The 24674-nt window shown below is 42.4% G+C and overlaps 1 protein-coding gene across 1 annotated transcript in view; it reads left to right on the top strand.

The window, feature by feature from the left end:
* Positions 1-24674, top strand: part of PHACTR1 (phosphatase and actin regulator 1) — a 311175-nt gene that overhangs the window by 168771 nt on the left and 117730 nt on the right. The window contains exon 4 of the mRNA XM_075705026.1: positions 17870-18034. Within this exon, the coding sequence (XP_075561141.1) occupies positions 17870-18034 (165 nt within the window). The remainder of the gene's footprint in view (positions 1-17869; positions 18035-24674) is intronic.

Raw genomic sequence — 24674 nt, 5'->3', positions numbered from 1 at the left:
GCAATATAATTTACATTATTGACTGAAACTGTAGGTAGTAAGCGAGGCCTTCACTTTGGTAAATTAGGTAGTATGGGGAAAAAAGGCGTACGCAAGATTGGGTTAAGCTTACACAAACAGATGTCTAAGTCCCTTGTTTTCCAGTGAAAACTGCTGTGTCCCTACTGGAGAAATGTTAGCCACCTTTTCCGGTAATTCTGTATATCTGTGTCATTGATTTGAGGAGGTTTAGGAGCAAAAACAAAAAAATGATGGAATTGGTCACAATGGCTCAGCACCCTCTCATTTTTATTACACAGTGTTGACATAAGGACACTGATAAGAGGACACCTCAATTCTTTGGGTCTTTAGAGAGCAGATGGCTGGCCTGTTTCAGTGCTGTCTCCTCACTGATTTCTCTCCTTTTCAATGCCGTAACTCAGTTGTCATCTTTTGATAGCATCTTACCATCCTGCTCTCTGTTCTGAGAACCAAGTTTAAAGTCTTGGGATATGTAAGCCTCTTAAATGCAAAGATTGGGGCAATACTGAACATGCAATGAAAAATCAATTCCTTGTGGGGAATTCAAAAAAGCAGATAAAACGCCATCATGTATGATGAAAGCAATACAATTTTCCTGTATTTAACAATAACGCTGTGCTCTAAGTATTAGTTGTCTTCTTGAGTAGTATGCCTAGTTTTGATTCTTCTGTATCGTTAGATACGTCAGAAATACAACACACAACTATTTGATAAACCACGAAGGGCCACAAGTTTTCCATATATAAAGGGGGGAGGCAGTGCATAAAAAAGGGACAAGATGTGGATGATGGCATAAATCATGGAGGAGCAGGTTCTCGTCTCACTCTGCTATGACCAGAGCACTTCAAACCATGTGATACTGATTTGGCTGAACAGGCTTGGCTTTCTGTGCCTTTTTTTGCATCATCCCGATATCCTGTTTTATGCTTTGATCCCTGCCCAGGTGGGCAGTTAGTTTCCATTTCTATGTTTTGTCTTTTCTGAGTACTTCCCTTACTGGCTTAGAGATGTTTCTCTTAGAGGATGGTTTGCACAGTTGGCCTCTTTCTTTTTTGATTGGGATTCCTTAGAAGAAAATGAGATATGTGGAAGTACTTCACTTTATATCCATTATTAGAATTTTATTTGTTAATATCATCACTGCCTGCCAGAGGTAAGCAGCAGAGAAATACTGGGTATGTAGGGAAGAGATCAGAAGACTCAGTATTCTGCCATGTGACATCTCTTCCTTTCTTCTCTTTTTGTTTGACTTTTCTTTTGGTTTGTAACCACTACTATTTATATCAGTTTGTGCTATTATAATACCTCTGCCTCTGTTTAGAAACCAAAGTTCATATTATATCATATCATATCATATCATATCATATCATTAAAAGCAGCAGAGTTCATTTATGGGCTCCTTGACTGATGAGCAAAACCTATTCTTTGAGTATACTGTTGTGTTTATAACGTTATCATTCATTGCTGCTACCTCAGCAAAAGAGGTAGACATTCTACATCAATTTTTGTATTGTAAGATTTTATTTCTTGATGTATTTCAATGGCTGGTAGTGAACATATAGCTATTCCTTAGTATCTCCTAAGATTGTCTTGTTTGTAATCAGACAATACCGCATTTGGCTTCCTGTTTTTGTCACCTTATTCAGCCCCCAATTAGCCAGAACGTAATTTCAGGAGCACAGTATAAGTGTATGTGGTACCACGTTGCTAACAGTCTGCCAGGATGTCCAGGATTAATTGGATATGTCTGCAGTCTATTAAATCAATCATGCCAGGTCTCGCACATCTTCACAAATCCATTAGCCAAAACCCAGCGTCAGGGCACTGGGGCAATTGAAGGGCAGCACCAGAGTGTACAGTAGTTAAGCCAGCTCTGGCTGGATGTTGCAATTGCTTTCTTAGAAACTGGAGGGTACTGTGATGTTTGCCATTATTTAGATGGATGCAGCAAAGCTGCAAAGGGATGAAGCTGGGACATACTTGGAGGCCCCATTTTTCCTTTGTGACTTTGATTTGCATGCTTCTCAGAAAATGATGTTCTTGCCATCCCTATGAGCTGGAAGACTGGCCTCTTGCTGGTTTTTGGCTCTTGTGAAGTGACAAGAATCTTCACTTTGTTGCTTTTAGTCTTTGTCTCAGGAACAATTGGGCGGAGAGGAATAAGGTAATGTTTGATTTTGTCACTGTCATCTCTCCCTGACTTTCCTGGCTTTGGGTGCAGCTTACTGCAGATGAGACAGATCTAGCAGAACCTTTGCCTTTGGATGAGACTCTTAGATTCAAAAGAAGATGAATTACTTCTGTTGCTCTGAAAAAACAATGAACACACAGTATAATTTAAATCAAAGATAAAATCAGTCATTATAAAGCCACCTGCTGTAGCTTCTTTGGAACCACTAGACATATCATTCTGGCTTGGTTATGGCCAGGCCAGCCTGTCTAAAAGACACGCACAAAGTCATAGTGCCCATCAGCCATCATGAAGATGTGCTGTTGAGAGAGATCTCTTGGACAAGCACTGTTACTCCCCAAAGGAAAGCTCTAGATCCCAAGTGAGAAGCACCACAAATAATAGATGACCAGACGTGACTGACAGCCTATGCAGATTTTCTCTGCATAGACAGTAGAAATTTTGAAGGTTTGAAAATATGACTGAGGAATAAAAGGCAAACATTTCCCCAGCTCCGCCTCCTCCCCCCCCCGAGAAAAAAAGTAAAATTGTGTCCAAAGAGAAGAGGAGGGCAGACTTCTGCATATGTATGCTTTATAGTGTGCTAGTCAGGGCATGGACCGGAGTGAGAGACACGCAGGCTCCAAGGCCTTGGTTTGTGTAACTGAGGTTACAGTCGTGCTCTTTTCTTTGCCCATAACTAGGAGAGGCATTCAATCTCAGCCACTTACTGAATCTCTGAAGCGCAAGGGTTGCAATTTAAGATGTACAACCTTTTGTGCAGGGAGGGCCTAGTGTATCTGTTGCTTCAGACATTTTGGAAAGGATGTAAGGTGTACTTCAGATCTTCCTTTTCCTTCCTCCTGCCCTAAGCTGTGCAGCCCAAGACTAGGATGATGGGCTTAGTGCTGCAGTTCAGCAGACGCCCTCCCCTATCACTACTTAAGAAAAGGATCTTGCCCTCTGTCATCTCTTGTATGACATTTTTCAGGCCATTAGTCTAATGGCTTTGTGCAATAGGAGTGCAGGGAATAAAATTAAAATTGATCCAATTATTTAATTTATCTTGGGAGATTTTGGTAACAGAGAATTATTTTTATTTCACCTTGCCTCCTAAGAGAAGCTGATTATCTGTTTGAAAAAACAGAGAGTAATGGTATTTTAAATCTTTCCTTGTAAAGGTCTGGAAGCACAGAAGTGTAATGATGGTAACACTGAGAATATCAGGTCATTTCAAGAAAGGCGTGTCTAAGTTTTGTTAGAAGCATTGATAACAATATTCTTTATCTTCAGCAGTGGGCTGAGGGATGTACAGCTGCAATACAAATACTGTTGTCCTGTTAGTTATCCTTTTAACACAGATTTAAGAATCAACAGATGGAAGTGTTGGTAAGCAGACTTGAATGCATTGCGGACCTTAAGGTAAATAATTAGAATACTGATTAACTATATCCTGACGAATGAGCCAGGCCTGGAAATGCCACTGTGGTCTACTGCATCCACAGTCCATGTATTAGCAAGCTTCTCTGAAGTATTGGTGATCTATATATTCACATCCACATGGACCATAGCCACGGTCCCTAATGTCAGCAGTCCGTGTCATAAGGATTATGGCACTGGCTTTATCTCTCTTTACCCATCCATTGGGTGCAGCTGCTTTGACATTTCCAATATTCAGATAGTATCTGACACAGCATGTGCACAGCTCCAGTTTTTTTTGTTTACGTGGAGACTTTGTCAGCCTTGCTTTTGGTAAAGTAAATAAATAAATAAAATCAGTAGAGATGTTATTTTTTCTACATCAGCTGAAATTGAACTGATATAAAGAGTATGTGTGTCATGCTGCTATAGAGCTTTATAGTATCTTATCTTTCTCATTTTACTTTCCAATCTGCTTAAAATGTCAACACTGCTAAAAATTCAGATGCACAGGCTGAACAGTCAGCAGTGCCAAGTGCACAGACATGTGGATGGATGGATGGATGGACAGTGGAAGCTATTAGAACCAGAAGTTGAACCGGTATTGAAGACCTCTTCCCTCTCCTCTCATGCACCAGCAAAACAGGATGCCCTCCTTACACTAGCACAGTGGTTTTATTGGATAAATAGCTTTGAAATTTGGGTTCAGCCTGAAGGAAAAGCCAGATGCAGAGACTTGTGTGGAACTTAGGCTGTTTGAATCCGAATTGTACCCTGTTGAGAAATAGAAGACTGAGATGACTAAAGCTTTCATTAATATTTACAGCCCCAAAGTAATTGTCTGCTGGTTTATAGTCATAAGGGTGAGGGGTTGTCTTCTAGCGATCTGCTGTGGCACTTAAGATGGGATTTGCTGCCTGCTCCAGCATCTGAATTGAGAAAAGCAATTTCTTGACTGTCTGCTCTCTACGGCAGCCAGTCTTTGGCTCCTCCAGTAGCCGCTGGAGAGAATTAGACATGATACCTAAATGGGAAAGTGAGGAGGGACTCATGAGGCTCAATTATGTAGCTTCCTTTCCTTCCAGGTCATCCGTCTGTCTCCCCCCCCACCCCAAGTTGCATGTATAAACAAGCTAGAATTCAGGAGGTATCTTCTTTTCTCTTTCTTGTGTGTCTCATTAAAATGACAGCGTTTTGCCTGCATTGTTTGACTCTGAGGAACATACTTGAGTTAACTAACGTGCGTTTGGCTTTCTAGGCATTTTTGTCATCCGAGTCAAACACCGTTTTCCGGTGAACTCAATATGCTTGTGCTGTGCATGGAAACCCATGAGCCTAAAAGAAAATAGGGAGATCCTGCAGTTCTAGTAAACTGATCCTTCTTTCTGCTATTCATCTCAAGTTGGCAGAACAGCCAGTTCATTAAGCAGCAAGATAGGCATCAGTTCACTAATACATTTTCTGGCATTGCATAGAGGCTCAAGAAAGACACTTTTGGGTGATATTTTTTAGGGGGTTGTTTTAATTTCTTTTTCTTTCCCTCAGCCTTCTTTGGACATTGGGCCCTGTGTGATAAATAAAACAAAGATTGCAAGCCTATATGAATATGGGTGGTAATTTTAGAATTCGGCTGCTTTGAGTTAGTACAGCTATTCCCTGTGTTTAGCAAACAAATGAAGGTGTTCTTCACCTGCTATGATTCATTTATTTCAGATTTTTGCATTATTATTGCATTTGTTGTATACCAGGCTCCATTTTGATATGTTTGTGTGTAAGTACCTGCAAGCGTATCTGTTTTGTTTCTTGTTTCCTCCCTTTGTAGCAAAATGCTTGGGAGATTTGTCATTCCGAGTACCGTCACAAACCTTGTAAAGCTTGAGGTACTCGGCCAGATGTCATGGTTCAGGCCAGTCTCTGACTTGCTCTGGTGGGTTGACCCTGGCTGGATGCCAGGTGCCCACCAAAGCCGCTCTATCACTCCCCTTCTCACCTGGACAGGGGAGAGAAAAATACAATGAAAGGCTCTGGGGTCAAGATAAGGACAGGGACATCACTCAGCAATTACCATCACGGGCAAAACAGACTCAACTTGGGGAAATCAGTTTAGTTTATTACCAATCAAATCAGCGTAGGATAATGAGAAGTAAAAACTGTATCTGAAAACACCTTCCCTCCACCCCTCCCTTCTTCCTGGGCTCAACTTCACTCCTGATTTTTCTCTACCTCCTCCCCCTGAGCGGCGCAGGGGGACAGGGAATGGAGGTTGCGGTCAGTTCATCGCACGTTGTCTCTGCTGCTCCTTCCTCCTCAGGGGAGGACTCCTCACACTCTCCCCTGCTCCAGCGTGGGGTCCCTCCCATGGGAGACAGTCCTCCATGAACTTCTCCAATGTGGGTCCTTCCCACAGGCTGTAGTTCTTCACGAACTGCTCCAGTGTGGGTCCCTTCCCCGGGGTGCAGTCCTTCAGGAGCAGGCTGCTCCAGTGTGGGTCCCCCGTGGGGTCACAAGCCCTGCCAGCAAACCTGCTCCAGCGTGGGCTCCTCTCTCCCCATGGGTCCACAGGTCCTGCCAGGAGCCTGCTCCAGCACGGCCTTCCCATGGTGTCACAGCCTCCTTCAGGGCACCTCCCCCTGCTCCGGCGTGGGGTCCTCCCCGGGCTGCAGGTGGATATCTGCTCCACCGTGGGTCTCCATGGGCTGCAGGGGCACAGCTGCCTCACCATGGGCTTCACCACGGGCTGCAGAGGAATCTCTGCTCCGGTGTTGGGGGAGCACCTCCTCCCCCTCCTTCCTCACTGACCTTGGTGTCTGCAGAGTCGTTCCTCTCACACATTCTCACTCCTCACTCCAGCTGCAATTGCTGTTGCACAGGGGTTTTTTTCCTCCCTTCTTAAATATGTTATCCCAGAGGCGCTACCACCATCACTGATGGGCTCAGCCTTGGCCAGCAGCGGGTCTGCCTTGGAGCCGGCTGGCATTGGCTCTGTCAGACACAGGGGAAGCTTCCTTCTGACAGAAGCCACCACTGTAGCCCCCCTGCTCCCAAAACCTTGCCACGCAAACCCAATACACTTGCGAATTCAAACCAAATGCAGTTTAAGTAAAGAGATTTTTGAAAATCAGGTTTGCGTGGCAAAGACTCCAGTTGGAAGAGCATATGTGCAAGTTTGACATTTGATTTGACAGAAGGGGATCTGTGACACTTGTAGGATGTTGTATAGATACTTTGTCCAAAACAGATCAGTACTTAAAATTGAGAACACTGTTTCTGCATAGGTTATATGTACAGAGGCAATTTATATTGTCAAAAATGCTCAGAAAGGCTTACGTCGTAGTTGTTGAGTTTTGGGTTTTTTTATCTGCTTGGTAGTAGAATCTTGATGACTTTGAGAGGAAACTTTCAGCATTTAGGGAAGTCAGATTTCATTCAGTTTGTTGATTTGTCCAGTGCCAGCAGTGAAGGGGTGAAAAAAGATTACTTTCTTTTAATTGTAAGAAATGTCAGGTTTTGGTTGGGTTTTATCCTACTTCTGTATTGAAATGAAATCTCATGCAGATGTCTATCACAGTTACCTTCACAATGTTGCAAAATGAACTTTACTGCCAATTTCAAGGTCAAGTGGCTCTGTATAGGAACACCCCATCGTGCTGCTGGGGCGCTCTGCTCACATTTGCAGTTCACAACATGCCACTGGTTCCTCCCTCAAACACCACAGAAAGGAAGCATTCCCATCAATACAGAGGGAAGCACTCATTAGGACCATACTGTAATGTCTTCTCTGCCAATTTCTTTTTCTGTAGGTGAATTTTAGCATGCTGGAAAGGTCCCATTTACAGCTTTGGCCAATGAAGTCCTCTGACATCAGTAAGGAGGCACGTTTTAGCATGCAACCAGCATCTCTCAAACCCATGTGAGAAGGACCACACATAATGCAGTTCATCTTCCCTTGCTCCTCCTGCTCATCTCATTAGTCATGAGCAAAGAGCAGAGAATCTTATTTTACCTTCATTTGCAAAGTTTTGATAGCCCCAAAGACAAAATATACCCCTAATTCCAAAGGTGGTCATCCGGTCACTAGATGGCTTGGGAAAGGTAAACCTACTCCTTGTGACTGTTCACTTTGGTATGGTCAGGATTTCATTCGTTTCTCTCTGCTAACATTATTTCCGTGCATAAAGCTGCTGGAACTATTTCAGTAGATTTTTTCAATGATTGTGTTTTCTTGGTTCCCTGTGGTATTTTTTTTTCCCCTTAGCTCCAATCTAAACTCTTTCTCGTTTTCTGAGCTATTTCTGGTTGCTGGACTTGGAATTATTCATGAACTTGAAGCTACGTGCGTAGATCCTTCCTTTGACTGTAACATTTCTTAGGTAGCTATACCAATTTGATTACCTGATGGGCTCCATCTTTTTTTAAAGGCAGCAGCTTTCTTCTAAATTTACTGAGCAAGAGCAGTAGCCTGCAGAGCTCAGCAACCGTGAGACACCCTAGAACTTAATGCTCAAAAAAGAGGGTGAAAAAAAAGTGACATCATAGCTATGAAAACCACACAGAAATACTGTCATATGTATGTATTTTAGCGAGCAACCCGCTATGCTTTATTCATCACTTTAAAGGAGTCATGGGTATTTTTCTCCCCTTCAAGTATTCATCTCTGAAACTCAAGCCTCTACCATAAGGGCCTAAACAGATATTTTGCCATGGCCAAGGGTCTAAACTAACCATCATTTGAATCAACAAAAGAATTCCCATTATAATGACAATCAGCGAAGACCATACGTAGCTGCACTTAGGTACTCAAAGCAGAAGCATTTAGTCCTTATTTTAAATTCCTGAACATGGATACAGACTTTCTCTTTTCAGAGTCCAGTGTAACTTTTTTTTTTCCTCTAGGCTGTTACTGACTTTTTTTTTTAAACTCATATTTATGCTCATTATAAATGTGCCATTTGGTATAATTTCTTTTTTCCTCTTGGCCATCTTCCTATCACCTTCTTTAAAGAACAGAAATAGAAGTTTCTTTTTCCCAAGAGAAGCGATACAGAGTTCACAAGGGAATGGTTTGAACTTTCTAGCTCTTAAATGAGGTACTTTTTTCCTTTTCTCCTAGCCATTAAATTAATTAAAAACTTAATTTTTTATCTTTATGATGATAGTGGTGAGATGGTACCACTGTGTTTAGAAATCTTAATGTTTGTAATGCCATTTCATGAATGGGATTACTTTTAATAAGAGGACATGCCCCTCGCAGGTTTCTGAATAGTCTAAAGATATGCCTTCTAAAGCACACATTTTTAGTAAAATGAAGTAAAAATATTGGATATTCCTACTTACAAGAGCTTCAAATGATAAAGATCAGAAATTGCTCAGTCCACCAAAAATCCCCTAAGGAATTAGAAGCATTTAAAATACTTTTTTCTGGGCTGTCTCAAAATATGCAGCCAGCCTTTAGCACTAGTGGTTTGGTTTTAGAAAGGTGAAGAACTTCCCTGATTCCCAGTGAGGGGCCGGTAAGGCAAGGTGCTCGTCAGTGTGCGCAACTGTGTCTGCCTCCGTCCACATGACAATGAGGAAAATTATCACCTGGTAGCAGAGACCTAGCAAAATGTGAGCAACAAACCCATGGGCTTCCATGGACTGGATCCTTTTCTTGGATTACTTTTGTGTTTTGCAGCTGAGTAGAATTTGCAATTCAGACGGGTATAAGAGATAAATCCAACCATGGATTATATAATCATTACCAGCTCATTCAAGAAGATGCTTTTAATCGCTAGCAAGTCGAAACAAAACATAGGAAAAAATGTTATGCACTATTTCTTCATCAGGATAAATTTAGGAGTTGGAGGTACATGGGCTTCAGTTGTGTTTTTTCTCGTTGAATGGGTTGAAGACTTGCCTGGAGGAAGACAGCTTCTCTGTTGTCCATAGCTTTGGCTTTCAGAAAGAACTTGAGCTGTAATGGATGAGACTTAACTCTAGACTTGATGAGTTTGGGTATGGCTCAAAGACAGTTCGGACTGCTTAACAACCCAAGCGTCTGCATGGATACACCCAGGACCCCTGAGCCATGGTGCTTAGTCCTGTCCACGTGTTGTGGTTTAACCCCAGCGGGCAACCAAGCACCACACAGCTGCTCACTCACTTCGCCCCGGTGGGACTGCGGAGAGAATTGGAAGAGTAGAAGGGAAACTCGTGGGTTGAGATAAAGACAGTTTAATAGATAAAGCAAAAGCCGCACGCACAAGCAAAGCAAAACAAGGAATCCACTCACTGCTTCGCATCAGCAGGCAGGTGTTCAGCCATCTCTAGGAAAGCAGGGCTCCATCACTCGTAACGGTTGCTTGGGAAGGCGAACACCATCACTCCGAATGTCCCCCCCTTCCTTCTTCTTCCCCAAACTTTATATGCTGAGCATGATGTCATATGGTATGGGATATCCCTTTGGTCAGTTGGGGTCAGCTGTGTCCCCTCCCAACTTCTTGTGCACCCCCAGCGTACTCAATGGTGGGGTGGTGTGAGAAGCAGAAAAGGCCTTTACTGTGCAAGCACTGCTCAGCAATAACAAAATCTCTGTATTATCAACACTGTTTCCAGCACAAATCCAAAACATAGCCCCATACTAGCTACTATGAAGAAAATTAACTCTATCCCAGCCAAAACCAGTACAACATGTATTGGAGGAGTTACTGGTGTTGGTGCCCACTTGTAAGGTGACAGTCACAAACACCACTGCAACTGTTTTGCCTGGTAGAATTTTGTTTGTTACACATAATGTTAGAGCCTTGAATTGCAATAGTCCTATGGGTATGACTCATGCTCAGCTTTCTCCTCTGAATTTTTTGGTGGTGTGAGATTTAATCTCCTTCTTGTAGGCTCATCAAAATACCTTTTAAGGAGGTTTAAAGAGTTGTATTTTTCTAATGCTGTGTGCTAGGGGACACAGCTAGTTGTAAGTAGGTAGTTCAATTCCATCTTCTTGACGGTTTGTTTTCAGTCTCAGAAGCTGAATAGGTTGAATGTAGGTTTGTCCAGCTCCCAAAGTGTTTGTTCTTAGAGGCTGCTCCCTTCCAGGTTGCGCACAATGGGCTGGGGCTTTCCAAGAGCCCATTTCTATAATGGTAACTTAGAAAGGTCCAAGTTTGTTCAGTGGATGAGTTTTTAGTATGGTGGTGTGGTTACAATATGAGGAGGATGCCATGGAGGTGATGCCCTACATAGGAAATTCTGCTTGTAGCTGCCGTTTACACCAGAACAGGAGCTTCTTATGGCAGTTCTTCACAGGCTGAAACATGGATCCCTCTCGCTGGGTGCCCAGCCAGCTCTGCTAACAGGACTCCATCTACCCATCCATCCTCTCCTGCTTTCTGGGGAGAGGATCTAGGAGACAGTGCCTCACCTCTCTCATCTCTCCCCTCATGCCTCGGATGGAAGATCCCCTGCCAGAAGTGAAAGAAAGGAACAGTGCTCTCACTCTCACAGTATCTTCACTCCCCTTTATTCTCCTTTGTGCAAAACTGGACGGAATCAGGCTCTCAACAAATCACAGCTGTGACCAGCAGTTTCTTTCAATTCATGAGTGAAGCAGCAGGAGGTTTGGATTATTTAACCCGGGGTAAAGCCCAGGAACAGTCTTGGGAGAAGGGTGTTTGTGCTGACAGACGAGTGCCCTAACTATCAGGATCTGTGCTTCCATTCATTCTTTCTTTCAGACCCAGTACATCTTGAATTCTTTAAAATAATACAGTTTTAGTAGGATAGATGGGGAGAGCACTCCCATCCGTCATAGTATGAAGTGCGGTAGTGTTCCCAAGGAAAATGGGAGATGTGGGCTTGAGCTTTCTCAAGAGGAGGATGGAAGTGACCCTGTGATTTTCCTGTCTCCCAAGTAAGTGCTCTACCTGCTCTAACAGAAAAGTCCTTGCATCTCATCCTACTTCCTCTAGTTTCTTAAAAGCACAAACTCTGCATCTCCTCCCCATTTGCCATTTAGGAAGGGTAAAATTTCCCTTCCTTTCAAGCCGAAGTTTCTTGCCAGAGCAATTCCTGGTACTTGTGGAATTGTCCTCCTGTAGCCCCAATAAAAGTAGGATGTCAGGTTTGCTTCTTTGCCCTGTTTTCTCTTGGTTGGCTTTTGGTTGTGCTGCACTTGTAGTGGCTGCTCTGAGTCCCATTTTGGAGCTGCTGAGTCTCCACACCGTGTGTGGTGTGCCGAGGACAGACCTGTGGGTTCTGCTCCAGTGTCCGGGTGCCCAAAAGTGAGGAGCTGCAGTACTGTTTGTTGGATTTAGCCTCGAATCTGTATGTAATAAACACTTAGGAGATGGAAAACCCAGTGAGTAATAAGAGCAATAAGGGATACACAAAATAGATGATATCAGTGAAATCTAACAATCCTTTTTTTCTATAATTGCAGGGTTAATAGGAAGAGATTATGTAGCTATTGATGACATAACCTGATAAAGTGCTTTTGTTGCAAGTAAAAATCTTGTGTACTATGTTATAATACAGAAAATACTTGGTGTTTTGAGAGATTTCATATCAATAAAGACATATTTAGAGTGATGCATGCAGTGCAGTATAGTTTGCAGAGGTTAAAAAAATGGCTTTCAGATTGCAATCAGCATGAATAATTAACGTTTTACGTCAAAATGTGGGGAAGTCGAAAGCAGGGTCCTAAAGGGATTGGACTTCCAAAGCTATTCTTTGCACTTCTGTTCCGACAAGAGAAATAAATACACTGAGAAGGAGAGATCACAGCAGAGAGCAGAGCCGTACTATGGTCTGATACCTGTGCTGAAATGGGCAAGTGTAAAAGGTGAGAGATTCAGTTTACGGATGCAATGCAAAGTGCTACACACCTGGGGAGCGGGAGTAATTGGCAGGGGTTTGGAAAATGTGAGTGCTGCTTAGGATGCAAAGGAAAGCTACTAACAGCCTCTTCGTGGCTCATAAACCCACTACACGAACCCAGTCAGTGCCATTGCAAATGCATACATCCAGTGGGAGCTGTTGTCAACTGAAGAGGTAATCATCCCTGTTTGGCGAGACTGCGTTTAGACTGCTGCATGCCATGCCTTGTCTTTCATTGGAAAACAAACCTTTGAGAAGTTAGGAAAAGTTTAAATGGGCAATTCAAATAGTAAAGGCAGGGCTGATGAAAATTAATTCCAGGTGCAAAGGGAAATTAAAGGGAAATAACCAAAGAGATGATAATAGAAGAGCAGAAAATGAACCATTTTCCTGGAAGAAAAACAAGGTGTTTTTTTAATTGAAAGTGTTCCCATTCAGGTAAAGAGAAGACATAAGTGCTCAGCAATTAGAGTAGTCGTTCATGTTTCCTGTCATTTCAAAAAGACACATGATGCATATACATCTTGTATTGAACAAAGCTGCTAGAATACGGTCTGTGCAGTCTGAAGTGAAGGGTATTTGGGGTGCAGAGTTCCAAAGAAACCTTGCAACAGGAGTTTGTTTTAAACTAATCTGCAGAATAAAGACTGGTTGGGTGTGATTTGGGAATAAGGAGTATTATGTTGTTAATTTTTTTTAGTTATATAAAGTTATTGTCATTAAATAAAATGGCACATTTAGTTAATTGCATCTTTAGGGCCCAGATTATTTTCAGCCTGTTACTACGCCTTTGCACAAATATAACAGAAAGCTCAATGTAGCCATTGGTGTTTCCTAGGAAGGCTTAAAATCTAACTTTGTGAAGTAATCTGCCTGTTAAGATAAATCCTGTGTCTGAGTATGAACAACGAATGTTCAGAAATGGTCTGAGAGAAAACCTAGTGTGGTTACTGGTGAGGAAGGTAGTATTAGAGATTGTAGATGGGATGGGTGGGCTTCAGCCTTCAGCTATGAAATTGCTCTGTGCGCCTGAATGCGGTACCTGGGTTTTTTCTAAAATGGAAGCTGGGTATATGATATATCAGCAACATTAATAGAGGCTGCAATTCCCAGACAGACATAGGAATGACAAAACTGGTTGTTCTCCAGGAAAACCTAGTAAGTTAAGTTGTCTTTGGGAGGGCCTCTGATCTGCCTGCTACGCATCTCAGATCCAAAAAGTAGGTGACTCCCATTTCTGTCTTACTGGACCTTCTGGAACGCAACACCCTACTGAAGGGTGTGGGAAACTCATAAGAACATACAGAATGGGTCCCAGATGGCCCGGCCTCTTTTTCCTTGGACTGGTAAATTGACTGGTAAATGTTTTGAAGAATAGCTTTTCAGAATGCTCTTACTCAACTTGCTGATTTTGCCCATGTCTGGTGTCCGTGCAGTACATTACAGCCCACAAACTTCAAAATGACTTTAACCAAAAAAAACCCCTCATATCTGGGGTTAGCTTCAAAATGAAAAAAAAAAAAGGGGGGCAAGGTAAGAGAGGAAATTAGCTTTTAGACCTTCTTGTGTTTTAAGTCTTTGTAGTATATTTCAATCGTGTTTGTAAAATTTCTTTTGCATCACTTGGATGCAAAAGGTTTTGATTTGTTGTGCTTTTTCTCATTAAAAACACAAGTCTTGCTTAAGCCTTTCAGTCTATATGAACTTCAAGTGTCTTAATGGCTACAGTAAAATCTTGAGAGCTGTCTTACAACCAACCAGCCTGTGAAAAGCTCTCAGGTTTAGTTTCCCCATTGCTGTTCCAGGGTGACAGCTCGGACAGAAGAAAGTGGGAGGGGAGTGCATCGCCCTCTTGCCGTAAATGTAGATCCCAGTGTCTCTCTGTGTCTCGGCAAGATCTCTCAGATCCTGGAAAAAAATCAGAACAAGTTCCCAAAAGCACCGAGTATCAGCAGCAACTGTGACCCATAAACATCACATTTGTGGCCCCGGTCTCAAGATGAGGCCTCAGCACTGTGACTGCAGGCACTAATGCGCATGGCAGTTCATTCTCCCAGTTCAGCAGACTGATCAAGCTGGGACTGCTTTCCTCTTTGAAGGCAAAAAAAAAAAAAAAAAAAAAATTGTGCAAGGCCTGGGTTGGTTTCCATTCGTGCAAGTACCACCTTTTTTGGGAACAGCAAGGGTGTGAAACCAGCCTACGGAGCCTGCTGTCAGCAGTGGGTGACGCAGCCCACAGCCAGTCAATAGTCATTAGGAGCCAAAAAGGCAGAGAAACCCGGCCAACTCGAGCGAAAGATGCAGCAGCAAAGAAGAGCGCAGAAATCTGGCGTTTACTTCTCGCATCGTGGTCTGCTTTTATTCTTGCTGTATTAAAACTGTCATGGCTTTATGCTAATGGGGTTCATTCCTAGCCAGTGATTAGTATGCTTTGAATTAGCAGTGCTCTTGAGAGTATTTTTCTTGAAAAAAAATGAGGTAGTCCTTCTGAGAAATAGGAGCGAGAGGGAAAAAGCTGTTAACTTGCATTAGCTCAGAGCTCTGTGTGTTTGGAGAGGATGAAGGAGAAGGGCCATGTTCATGGCTGATGGAGAGCACAGCAGGACTCCCAGAGCACAGATCTGTGTGAGAGACGATACTGAAATTCAGGAAAAAGCAGTCAAAATATGGAAGTGGTTTTGATGCTGTGTTTGGCTTTTAATGAACCGCCCTTTGGGTAAATGCCTTTTGACTCCTGTGTTAGTTTTGCCTGACTGTGAATCCATACTCGTTTACCCTGAATGGGAGAAGCTTCCCAGGAGCAGTGAGAGCGCAGCTGGTGTGGGATGGAGGGGATGTGCATTGCAAAAGGAGAGGATTTTTAAGGGATCTCAGTTCTCTAGGGAATGGCCTCAGCAGTACCAGTTAGAACCAGCTCTCAAGGAAGACTTGTTGCAGCTCTGAGATTTAGTAACGAAGGCACCTGGGTAGCAGAAATGGTGGCTCAGTGATGGGGAAAAGGAGAGAGGGTGAGCAGCAAGAGGAATTTCATTATGTTTCAGCTGTGGGTCTATGCAGCAGGAAGCCTCATTCAGGAGCAGTAGTGTGTCATTCCCAGTTTGCTCAATGGGCTGCTTCTACACCCTGTATCCCCCAGGTAAGGCAGCAAAGACAATGCCAGCCCGTTACTTTTAGCAGCATCTCTAAAATATCACAGCACTGGAACACAGTGTCATCTTATGTGCTTTAACTAGAGGCATCTTAAAAATGGAGGAGGGGGAAAAGGCATGGTCCCTTTGGATCTGCATATAGAGTGAAGTGGTCTGTACCCCATGCTGGTCTTCAAAGCCCAGCAGGTTCCAGGGAAATCAGAAAGCATGAGGAAATTTCTGATTTCCTCTTCTTTTTACCCTCACGGTTTGTTCAGCATAACCAGGCAATTTCCAGCCTTGATGCAGCATGTCCCAGCCCCTGTACAGGACAGAGCCTTGTAATGGATTCTCTCTGTAAGAAGGTATTTCTCTAGGCAGTCGGGCACAAAGACAACAGAATGAAATGCTTTGACCGGACTACCTTTTTTTCCTCTGCTTTAAATGGAACGATGGTGTTCTCAGAAATGTCTGTCTTTCTCTCCATTACCCCAAAGAATAGTTGTTTTTAACCATTTCCAGTGAAGCAGCTGGGTGCTCTGTATCTTGCTGGCTAGCTTTTTTTCTCCAGAAAGTTACAGGCAGCTGTATCTGGCAGTGATATTTTACAGGAAAAAGGATTGTGTTGCCAATGTTAAAAACAAACAAAAGAGCAATAACGAAATAACCAACCTTCTTGCACAAACCTGAGGGGCTCAAATAGTATTTCAGTTTGGAGTTCTGATAATGGAACTTCCTTTGTGTTAGAGATGCGTCTCCGGCTATTCCCATGAAAACCCACCTAAATTTGGCACACTTAAAGCCTCAGAAAAATTTCCATTGAGACACATAAGAATTTGCCAGCCAAAATCTCTGGTGATTCTGTCAGTGTGGAGGAGGTGCGCTCATCCCTTCAGAGCGATGTTCTTGCTGAGGTTCCCGAGCCTGTGCTCATGGCTGAGGTTAATACTTAATATACTACAGGTGAAATAGAAACACTGGGCTGCTGTCTTCAGAGCGGAAGAGGTGACAATCTGTGTCCTGTCATTATGAATCCAGACTGTGCGTGTGGAAACCGCTCAAATCAGTTTTACTGGCAGCGTTGCATTACAACACAAGTCTGGGAAATGATATCCCGTAAAAAAAAAAAAACAGACAACACCAACTTAAAAAACCCCACAAACCCCCCTCCTGTACGCTGACTGAATTGTGCAGATGCTTTTTTTAGGGAGAGAGAGTGTGTGCTTCAGGCCAGGGCTGGGAGAGCTCATTGCAGCCCTGGCAGCTGTGGCATGGAGAGATCCTCTCTCCTGGGCTACTGGTACCTTCACCCGTTCGGTGTTTTCCTCTGTGGTCCTGGCTTACCTCTCTCTGTGCCTCTAATCGCAGGGATGTTTTTTCTCAAAACTATCAGCATATTTTCCCTGCAAATTTGAGGCAGGGACCATGCAATGTAACTGCGCCAAGTGACCACTCCCAGACTTCTCTTGCTCTAGGGAGGAAGGGTAGTTTAAATTCTTCGGAGTTTTTTTAAGGATTGAGACTATCATGATGTATTATAGTGTAAAGGTTGCAGAAGGCTGATTTTTTTAACAACAGAAGCTCGGTGAAAACTTGTAATCCCCCCTAGGGAATTCAGCTCTAATTGTGGACTCTATTAAAATTCTCCAAGTCCCTGTATTAAAAAATAAGTATAAGAATTGGAGGGGAATGAGTGGGCAGAAAAGTGGGACTGAAAGGAACCTTCTGAATTTTTAGCACCCTTTCTGTTACTAGGAAATCCCTAATGCAGCCCCTTTTGTAACACAGGCAGTTTTAATGGACACGGTAATGATACCAGAGGGTCATTATTTTTCAGGGTCCTTGCTCCTGATAAATACCAGTTCATGGAAATGTCTCTTTCCATTGCAAAAAAAGACTTTTAAGCAGTACTGCATAATTTTTTTTTGAGCTTTCTCTTCCCCAATCTCTGTCACTCTTCCCCAGGAATGGATGGCGGATGGACTGCCAGCTGTCTAGAGCAATGCAGAACAATTTATTAAAGACTATAACTTTGCTATTGTAATAATCCATATTCCTGTTAAACCTGGTTGTTAATACTGATCTTTACAGTAGATTATGGATTCCACTGAAAAGGAAGAAAATAATGTTAAAATAATAAAGACTACAATTTTTACCCTTTTTTACTGTTCTCTGTAACCATGGAAAATTTTGACCATCTGTGTGGTTCTCTGATAATTTTTTAAAGCATTTATTTCACTCCCCCCATTTTTTTTTTCTCCTTTTCTTGCTGAAACTACAGCTGAGGAAGTGGAAAGACTGGCTGCAATGCGTTCCGATTCTCTAGTACCCGGGACTCACACACCTCCGATCAGAAGAAGAAGCAAATTTGCCACTCTCGGAAGGCTTTTTAAGCCATGGAAATGGAGGAAGAAGAAGAGTGAAAAATTTAAGCACACTTCAGCAGGTAATAGTCACAATCGGGTTGGTTTGTTAATCTGGAACTGTTTGCTCAACAAAGCTAAAAATTTGTAGTGCAGCCCCAATTTATACATGTTTTTAAGGTTGTTGAAGCTTGGCTTGGAGAGATTTCTCAGATTGTAAGCGATCTTTAACTTTGTTACCAGTTTTTTCTTTACAAAAACCCAAACAATATGTTGGGTGCACTACAATTAAAGCAGCAGCTCGCCCAAGCTGTATATTCAGGTTCTGCTACTAGACCTAGAGGGTAACCCAGGTGAAATCTTGTTACATTGATTTAGCAGATTATGGGTAAAGGAAATGGCAGTATGAAAAGACAGTGCTAGTGGAGGATTTAGCCAAACTCCTCTAAGTGCTAATAGAGGAGTGAGAAAAATACATGACAAAGGAGTTGATACTGTGTTGAGTAACTTGCATAACCATAAATTAATTGTTGCCTTGGGCAGAAAAGATGTGTCACTTGTTTTCTGGGAAAAACAAATCTCTCTTCCTGCCACACCCTGCCTTCTGCCATCACTTTCTAACACTCCTGGTTTAAGACTCTTTTTAATTAAAAAATAAGTATGGAAAACTGCAAAAACATATTTTTATATTGTAAATTGGTCAGAGCAAGAATCTGAGATTCAGGCACTGATGCATGTGGTGGAAGTTTGTACCTGGCATGTTTGTTTTCAAGGTTTGTGATCTATTTAGAAGGTTTCTTTCCTTTGTTCTTCCATGATGACTAATAATTACTACATGTGGTTTTGCAAGTCTTGAGCCTGGATTGTCTGTGAGAAAACATTAATTTTCTTCTGATTTCTTATTGTTCTCAATAGAACTAGGAAGAAAGCAGTGAGGATCTTGCTCCCTTAAGTGTCAGAAGAGGCCTGAGTTACAGCCCAGTTGCTCTCTGACCTGTTTATTGCACAGTGGAAGCTTTCAGGCAGGACTTGACTGTACCTTCTGGCACCCCAAAGCCTGTACTCCTGAAAATGGCTCATAATTGCACAAGAAGTCTCATTTAGCTAAGTGCAAATTCTTGCATGAGGTTAAATGCAGAATAAGTTTTCAGGGTTCATACCTGAAGGTGCTCTTCGCTGTGTGCTGTTTAAGCTAGTCTGATTTGTCAGACAGAGCATAATGAATGGGAATAGATGGCTGTATTACTCTGAGTGATGATCGTATTTTTTGACTTGACAGCTGAGAAGCTATTGTCACCAAAAATGATATGTTTCTGCAAATGAAAAGGCTTGTCTTTCACGTTCTGTATCAGTCATAACCATAGTGCAGTGTAGCAGGATTTCCATGAAAACTGTATAGCTCTTAGGGGTGCGTGGACGCTGTGGTGACAACTACTTTGAAGCTACTTCCAGCATGCTGGGTTAGTTGGGTACAACTGGAAGGATAACCACAGCGGTTCAGGACGTGCCATGGGTTGCAAAAGCCTGCCTAGTATTTATTTGTATGGTTTATCCAGCTCCGGGAGCTGGGGCTGAGCTGCATACTGCTGTGGTTAGACTGATTAGTTTGAAGCTTGCTTGAATACGTCTGCATAGTCTGCTCTGGGCATTACAAAAAAGTGTTACGTAGATTTGCCCCATTTACCAAAACATTTGGAAAGTACACAGTGATTAAAAACAGAGTTAAAAACATATATTTCCTTTTCTCAGAGGAGAAGGAAGCTTTACCAGACATGCCAGCAGATCTCCTCTCCTGGTAAGAGGGACTTCAGAGTCTGAAGAACTAATTTAAAAGCTGGGTCTCCAGGTTGCAGGGAATATTTGTCGATTGCAGTACTGGGTTTGATCTCAGCTGAATCCAAAACTTTTTTTTTTTTTTTAAATTTTCGTTTCTAGTAAGCTAACGGTATCCTGCAGCTGCTCTGCAAAATTGGTATTCCTGTCAGCTCCCCTGCTACTAACTGCAGCAAAATTGACAAGGATGTCAAATTTGCTGAGCACTCTGCAGGAGGCACTGGGAGAGATTTACTTCTGGACTGTACCGGAGCTGGGGACCCCACAGTTGCCATCATCCCTGACCCTGGGGAACAGGAATCCACCAGGATCCTACCAGACTGCCCTGGCAATTCAGCAGAGTTGGTTGAACCTAGTATGTGTAATACAAAAGATTTTGCACTGGAAAACTAGCATTTTTCTGCCAGCATTTCGATGGCCTCTCATCTAACACCTCTGATCTCACTGAGATAATATATTTAATTTTTATAATAAATCGAAGGATGAGCTTATGAGATGGCATAATGAGAGCCAGCATGAAACTTCCTAATACAGGCTTATTTTCTTCTAGTGCACTGATAAATGTGATGCTTGGAGAAAAAAGTATTTCCCATTAGTGTCCTACAGGCATGCAACGAAGCTTTCCCACCTGCATAGAACATCAGTAATTATCAAAAAATAAATACTAATACAAGTATTTTATTAGGTTCTTATTTGCTGCAACAATAGATTCAATTATTTTAAATGTCGAAAGCGGTAAGGGTCAAAACACATGACCTTATCTGTTGAAACTTCCTTTGAAAGTAATGGGAGTTTTTTTCTGGGAGAGGACTGGAAGAAAGAATTGGGCTGATATTTAAGGTTGAAAGGTTGCCTTTGTCTTGAGATTTCCAAGTGTTAACATTTTGTATCCATGTCTTTATCAGACTAAAAGCTCTGATTATATATTCAGAGATTAATGATTTAGTTCAGTGGTCAGTAGGCAAAAACCCTTTTAGGTAGTAGTGGAAATAATTTTCTGACATCTGATAATAGCATAAGATGAGATAGAAAATCTGTAATTTGACTGATGGAGGACCTTAACGTTATGCTTACTATATATATGGTTCCTTTCAGCACATCAATACTCATGTCATGATGTTTGAGCACAACAAGTCCCCCATCCTCCATCTTCATTATTGTATTGTCACTGACAAGCAGAAGGCTAAAACAATGCATGTGGTTCATATACTTCGTATGTTTATAGATTACGTTGGTTCTGATATCCCCATAAAGACTATGCAGAAAGGTTAAGTTGGACATTACCTTGGTGCTGACTTACTCATGAAGGTGAAAGTCCTGGTTTCTGATGCAGACATCTAACGCCTTTGTGTTGCAGTTGGTCTGTCTGTGCGCATCATCATTAGCTATTTTGTAGAGTGACCGGAACAGGTAGAAAAGATCAAGCTATGGGGTGGCCTGTTGTTGCAGATGGTGAACGCCAGATGAGCCTGCATCTGGGGTTTGATTTGCGTGAGCTGGAAGGTGGAGTATTAAGGAGGTTGTTCGGGGCATGCGGTGTGAGTGACAGATGGGCTCCATCTGTGGACAGGCTCACTCTCAGAGCAAATGGGAAGGGAGATTATACTGGGTGAGGGACACCAGTGTACCACAGCGGGGCAAGAAACAAGTTAATTCTCACAGTAATCCTCCTTCTAGGCAGAAGTGAAGCACCCCCAGCACAGCGCATTTTTCCGTGTCGGGATTGCAAATCATTTTACCACAGAAGGTCCTAATGAAAGTTCTTTGATGAACACCGAAACTCCCACAGTACCAGATAAATGCTCCTGACAGTGAAGTTATATATACAGGGAGTTAGACAAAGAAATTAAACTCAGCCACCATGTTATTCATGCTGTAGTCAAAAGTGGTGTATTTTTTTTTAACTCGCCTAAAATTTCATCTTACACAGAAAGCGTGGAAACCATTATTACCATGGAGTGCTGAGGGCCCCTCACGGCAATGAACAGTATGATAAAGCTGACAACTCTATCTTTGGGAGCACAGGCAAACTTCTAAATGGCAAGATTATATCAGTTGGTGGGACGGTTTCATTTAACTGATAAGGAGCAGTCTCACTTATGGCAAAGGCAACCAGGAAGAAACAGTGAATTTTCTTTGCCTGAGCACGTTTCCTTGGCTGAATGCGGCTGGGTTGGGTCCAGCAGGCTGCACAAGGTTTTTTAAAGCCACAGTGGGCTCTCTGGGAATCAGCAAAGAAGATAGCAAAAGAAAAAGCTGACTGTCTCCTCAGCCAGACTTTTGTCATTGTTTTTAATACTTTGATCTTGTTCTGCTTGCCTTGATGTGCATTTGAAAACAGTACCTGGGTGTGCTTGTTGTTTTATTGCAGTGCCATACACGTGCTGGTGAAATGTCATTTCCTGGTGATGTTTTGGAGAAGGAGGTGCTTCTGAAATAAAGAAGCCTGAGGAAAGATTGGTTCTGGGCTTACTTGAAATATTATTGAAGTTTTTTATCACTGCATTCATCAAAAGCCAACTGCTTGCACCCTTTTGGAAAAAAGTATTTCAGCTGCTTGCAGGAGTCTAAATAGGGGAAAAATGTGTTTTGCCATTTCACATTTCTGGTGACTTTCATTTTAAAGAGTTGGTGTGTCTGTCTTCCCCCATCCTTGTTCCCTGAGTTGCAGTGCTCAGGCAGAGGGGAGGAGGAAGCATGTAACTTGTACTTGGAGGAAACTGGTTGGACTGAGAAGAGGAAAGCAGGAGTTGGTGAGAAATTAATGGGTGTGGAAGAAACTCAGTTGTAAGTAGGAGAAGCAAGGGTTTCAGCACTGTTTGGGTTAGGTACGTAGGCACCCTGTACAATGAGCAGAGAAAGTCCAGTGTCAGAAGAAAGCTCCACAGCAGCTCTGTTGCTAAGTAGAGGGTTGTCTGAGACAGTCAGTCATACTAAAGAGAGAAAAGGGAATCTGTTAAACTCAGGCTTTCCACTCCTCCTAGGTACTTTGAAACCTCCCTTCATTGCTGTACCAGATCCCCCTCCTAGAAATACTTATAACTTCTTCCACTGGGCAGTGAGGATGGATAAGTCCTCTGGTGCCACAACTCCCATCCCCAAAACACATGGTTGAGCTACTGAGCCGTGTCCCGTTCTGCGGTCCAAGACAGACGTGACAGTGACTTGCTAGCCTTGTGCTTGGGGTGCCCTCCTCAGAATAAGGAAGTTCCACTCCTACTTCATTTAAAGCTTTGTTTGCTTAGTGTAAAATTGTAGAAGTTGGTGTTCAGGAACCCATCTCAAGGTGTAGGGCTGGGGAGTTAGGGATAAAGACTGGGGCTGAACAAAGTAGACCTGGATATTAGAAGAGCCAGGAGGCAAATCAGCGCGAGCTAGGCATCATCAGTTGGGTTGGGGAAAGTTGAGTTGGGGGACTAGGACTTTCAGGGCAGGTTCGTGGGTTGATCTGCTGCCCAGGGACCTGAGGACTTTCTTAACAGTTGTCTCTCCAGAGGATGACAATCTTCTCTCGCTAGCAGTTACTCTGTTAAACTGGAATAGCTGAGGTCTGCACTGAGGATCTGAAGATTAAAGCCCAACAGCATAGGCAGTGCCACAAAATGGAGCGTCTGGATTTTTCCAGTTTGCTTTTTAGGGAGGGCATGCATGCTCTTCCATTTACTTTGATTCACATTCAAACTGTTGAAAGAAAACTAAGCATGCCAAACCTAAATCCACTAATGCAACCTTTAGCAGCCCCACTCCCAGAATCTGCATTAAAACAGCCTTTCATTTTATGCTCAAATGCTATTTTTTCACTTGCTAAGCCTTGGTGCTTTGGTTTTTCCAACCAGAGTTTTTAAAGAAGTGCTCTATAAAAATTCATATGTCATTGTGTTTATATAAGTTAAGTCTCCCAGTCAGCAGAGGGATTGTTTAAATTTGGCAACACTTACAGGCAGGGACGTTTCTGATGAATAACAAGAAGAAAACAAAATGTGGTAAATCTGTGCAATTAGAAGAACTGCTATTCATAAACCATCCCCAGATCACGTTATTCCTACTGCCGATTATTTCTAACTACAATAGATAAATATTTTGAACTTTGCTTTCCAGAATATTCCAATCGGTAGAAATTCAATAATGTGTTGCCAGTACTGTTCTTAAACCTTCCTACTCCCTTCTGCTTTGCCAATGGTTGCCTCTCATGTTTTCTCATGTAAAACTCTTGGGCTCTTAAACTAGTCATGCTATTTGGGTGAGACCTGTGCCTGGGGAAGCGAAGGAGAAGCACAGCCTGCAGACCTGCCTGCCCTCGCCTCTGCCTATATTTTTGGGGGAGGTGGTCTACGGGGGAGAGATTTTGGGTGTTTTTTCCAAGTGCCTACCAGGTTATTGAAATCTATCTGCAAAGGTCCTATTTTCAGCCTGTACTTTGAAAGCAGTGGGTTGGTTTGTATCATTGGCTCACAAGGATAACTATGTTTTAAAGTACTTTATGGTCCCATTCTGTTCTCCTGAATTTTATTTAATAACTACTGTGATCCCATGTGAAAGGTATTCAGTTACAGTTCCTCTTACACTTTCAGGCCAGACTATCTCTAGGTTTAGGCATGGAGTACTGAGGTAATTATGGTTCTGCTTGGCCTGTTCACAAATGCACGTTGACTTAAGCAAATATTTTTATCTGAAGGAAATTCCAGAAAATAAGCACATTATATTTCAGTATATTCTGGATGAAGTTTAGAAGGCGTTTTATTCAAATATATGTTTCCATTTCAAATTTGAATTAGATATTAACAAGTATAGCTAAAAATTTGAATTCAAAATATAAAATGACCTGACAGACAGGAAAACATTTGTTTTTTAAGATGCTGAAATATTACACTGCTTGAGCTCAAGGACTGA

The sequence above is a fragment of the Pelecanus crispus genome, chromosome 2, assembly GCF_030463565.1.
Source record: "Pelecanus crispus isolate bPelCri1 chromosome 2, bPelCri1.pri, whole genome shotgun sequence".
Classification (NCBI taxonomy): Eukaryota; Metazoa; Chordata; class Aves; order Pelecaniformes; family Pelecanidae; genus Pelecanus; species Pelecanus crispus.
The sequence above is the reverse complement of the archived record's forward strand: the minus strand, read 5'-3'. Positions and strand labels throughout refer to the sequence as shown.